The sequence below is a fragment of the Neophocaena asiaeorientalis genome, unplaced genomic scaffold, assembly GCF_003031525.2.
Source record: "Neophocaena asiaeorientalis asiaeorientalis breed wild unplaced genomic scaffold, Neophocaena_asiaeorientalis_V1.1 scaffold540, whole genome shotgun sequence".
Classification (NCBI taxonomy): Eukaryota; Metazoa; Chordata; class Mammalia; order Artiodactyla; family Phocoenidae; genus Neophocaena; species Neophocaena asiaeorientalis.
Genome location: NW_020172141.1, coordinates 5383277 through 5386203, shown reverse-complemented (window position 1 = coordinate 5386203; position 2927 = coordinate 5383277). Strand labels below are relative to the sequence as shown.

General features: G+C 59.9%; 1 protein-coding gene across 1 annotated transcript in view; it reads left to right on the top strand.

The window, feature by feature from the left end:
* Window positions 1-2927, top strand: part of DRC3 (dynein regulatory complex subunit 3) — a 20518-nt gene that overhangs the window by 13270 nt on the left and 4321 nt on the right. Inside the window, exons 8-9 of the mRNA XM_024752824.1 lie at window positions 710-874; window positions 2450-2520. Of these exons, the coding sequence (XP_024608592.1) occupies window positions 710-874; window positions 2450-2520 (236 nt within the window). The remainder of the gene's footprint in view (window positions 1-709; window positions 875-2449; window positions 2521-2927) is intronic.

The window sequence follows — 2927 nt, the reverse complement described above, 5'->3', positions numbered from 1 at the left end:
GCCCACCCGCCAGAGGCCCGGCCCCTCCGCCTCTGACGACACGAGACCCACGGGGCAAGCCGCTTGCTTTCAGGTCAGGCTTGATACCGGGAAGGGGCCTGATCTTCCTCCAGATGGGGTGGCCATGACCACAAACACCCTTCGCCCCCCAGTCAAGCCTGGTCACTCCGCTGACACTGCGTCTGCCGGCCAAGCCCCCAGGCCCCTCGTCAGTGAACAGCTGGTACTGGGTGCGGCTCGGACCCCCACACTCTCCAGCCCACAAGCACCTCTCATTGCAGACGGACCTGACAGCTACTTGCACACGGGGCGCTGTGGGGGTCCAGGTGGCTTCCCCCAAGACAGGGCCCACCTTGTGTTCCAACCTCCCCCGCAGAGCCCCGCTGGGCTGGGAGTCAGCCTGTGGTGAGCCAGGGCCTCACAGACAGCGCACCATCCCCAGGCTTCGTGAAGCTCAGGCTCTCTGCCCCTGCACCCGAGGAGACGGGAGTCACTCGAGGTCCCACGGTGACCCAGCCGGGTCCCAGTTCAGGTCCATGTGCCTCCTTCCACGCCTAATAACTCACCAGCTGGTGGAGCCTCTGCTCTGACAGCCTCCGCCGTGGAGGGGGTGGAGCTGACGCTCGGACTTGGGCAGTCCGACCCCATGATGCAAGTTCCGACCCACAAAACCAAACTGCCGCCTGTCCCTTCAGGAATTACTCTTAACTGTGGGTCCCTAGAGCACAGGTTTTGTTTCCAGATGTTAAGCTCCATCCGAGACGAGTCTGAACTGACCAACTTCGAGATGAAGATGGCGGAGCACAGCGAGGACATCACGGAGCTGGTCAGCGTGCTCATGACGCTGGAGATGCAGCTGGTGGAGCAGCTGGAGGTGAGGTGGGGCCCAGGGAACACCCGTGACGCGACGGCAAGAACCTGGCGAGGGAGCACCTTCCCGGGAGCTACTCGGCGGGTCACACGAAAGCTTTCTGTGCTCCTGGTGCTGTTCAGTCATTGAGATGACAGGTGGCCCTGGTGCAGCATGAGAGGTGAGCTCGTTCCTCTGGAACAGTCTCCCCATCTAGGAAGAGTGCAGAACCGCGGCAGGGAGAGTCCTTTATTAGACCCAAGGAGCTGTTGAGAAACAAAATGCACCCTGCTCTTCACCCCCCACTCCGGGATAGAACGGAGGCTCCCGGCGCTGCAGCCTGTAGTCGCTGCATCTCGGGGCGAGCAAGGAGCCTAACGAAGTGCTGCTACGTGAAACCCGGGGCGGCCAGACAGACCTGCGCGTTTGTTTACCAGGCAGCTGGCGGCCGAGGCCGGGGCCTGCAAAGCAGTGACCAACAGAACCTCTCGCCTGCTGCCGTGGCCCGCCCCCGCCAGCGCCTCCCCGATGCCTGCCTCGTCCAGGTTCCCAGCACATCACAGAGCAGACGCTCGCTCCCCACATCTCTGGGGCATCGGGAAGCTCAGGCAGCGGCCCCCAACCTTTCCGACCGGGAGGACCCCCTTGTCAGCATCTCGCAATTCACCAGAACCTGTGCTTGACTTACTAGCCGCCAAAAAGCTACTAAGTGGAGCCGTACTTTCCAATGGCCCTATTTTTTTTCATTACAAGAGGGTTTACACACATTTGAAAAATGTATAATTAGCTCAGTCTATAGACAGTCCTCGGATTCAGGTGCATTCCCTGTGCCGTCGGCCCACCCTGCAGCCCCTGGAGTCTAGAGTAGGTCAGGGGCGTGACCCACCCTGTGGGCTCACTGGGTAGCAGCCCTCCCCAGGGCCTCTGGATGAGGCCCAGGCACCTTGCTCAGCGCTAGATGCAGCAATACAGGGGTGCCCTCAGGGAGGGAGGTGGGGGCCTTGCAGGTGAGAGGCCTGGGGTAACAGCCGGCATTCCCGAGGGTTTCCTCTCTGCCAGGCACCTTGCAAAGCATTTTGTGTGAAGAAACCCATTTCTGCTTCACCACAACCTCGTGAGACACATACTATGAGAAGGGAACCCATCTCGTAGGTGGGAAGTTGAGGCCCAGGGAAGTTAACAACGTTCCGAGTTACACCCAGTAGGGGAGCTGGCAGGCAGCCTGGCTCCTAGCGACCGTCCCGTTTCTCTGGAGGTGATGGAGGCAGATGCCACTGAGAACCCCAAGGATGGGGTGAGCTCTGTGTGTGCCTGTTGGTGGGGGGCTCCTGGCAGAGAGACCAGCACAGGCAAAGGCCTGGAGAAGGTGTCACACTAAAGCCCCGGGGGGTGACCCAGGCAAAGTGGCTGGAGGGTGACAGCTGGGGGCAGCCGTCGAGAGCCAGGGTCGGCTCACAGCGCCACCTGGGGAAGGTCAGGTGGTTGGTCTTTACCCTCAAGGTCTGCGGTCACTGCCCGCTGAGTGGTAAGGAGAACTTTTGCTCTGGTACAGTTTGGTGGAGTTCATGTCTAAATATGCATGTTCTTTATCATTTCCAGGAGACTATTAACATGTTTGAAAGGAACATTATCGACTTGGTGGGACTCTTTGTCGAAAACGTCCAAAGCCTATATCCTTTCCTTGATGCCTCTCTGCGGGGAGGCGCTGCGGGTCGTGGGGCTCTCAGGGCCCGCACCACCGCTCCCCGCCTGCAGGGGGCTGGGGGGAGGCGCCTGCATTTTAAACAAAAGGCACAGAAGGGCACAGCTTCTTCACAGCTAAGCAGGATGTAACTAAGTGGGGTCCCTTCCAGGTGGCTCCCTGTGGGGTCACATGCCTGCCCCCTCCCACTGCCACCAAGGAAAAAAGCCCACCTTCAAAGGATGGAGATTGCCAACCACTTGGAATGTTCGAGGAATACCTCCTGACCCTCAGCATAAAGGCGCCTTATTAGAGTAGAAGTCTGGATGTCCACTGGGTGACTCTGCAGGCCACCGCTTGCAGCACAAGTCCCGGCCTCTGCCCACCAGGAGACCA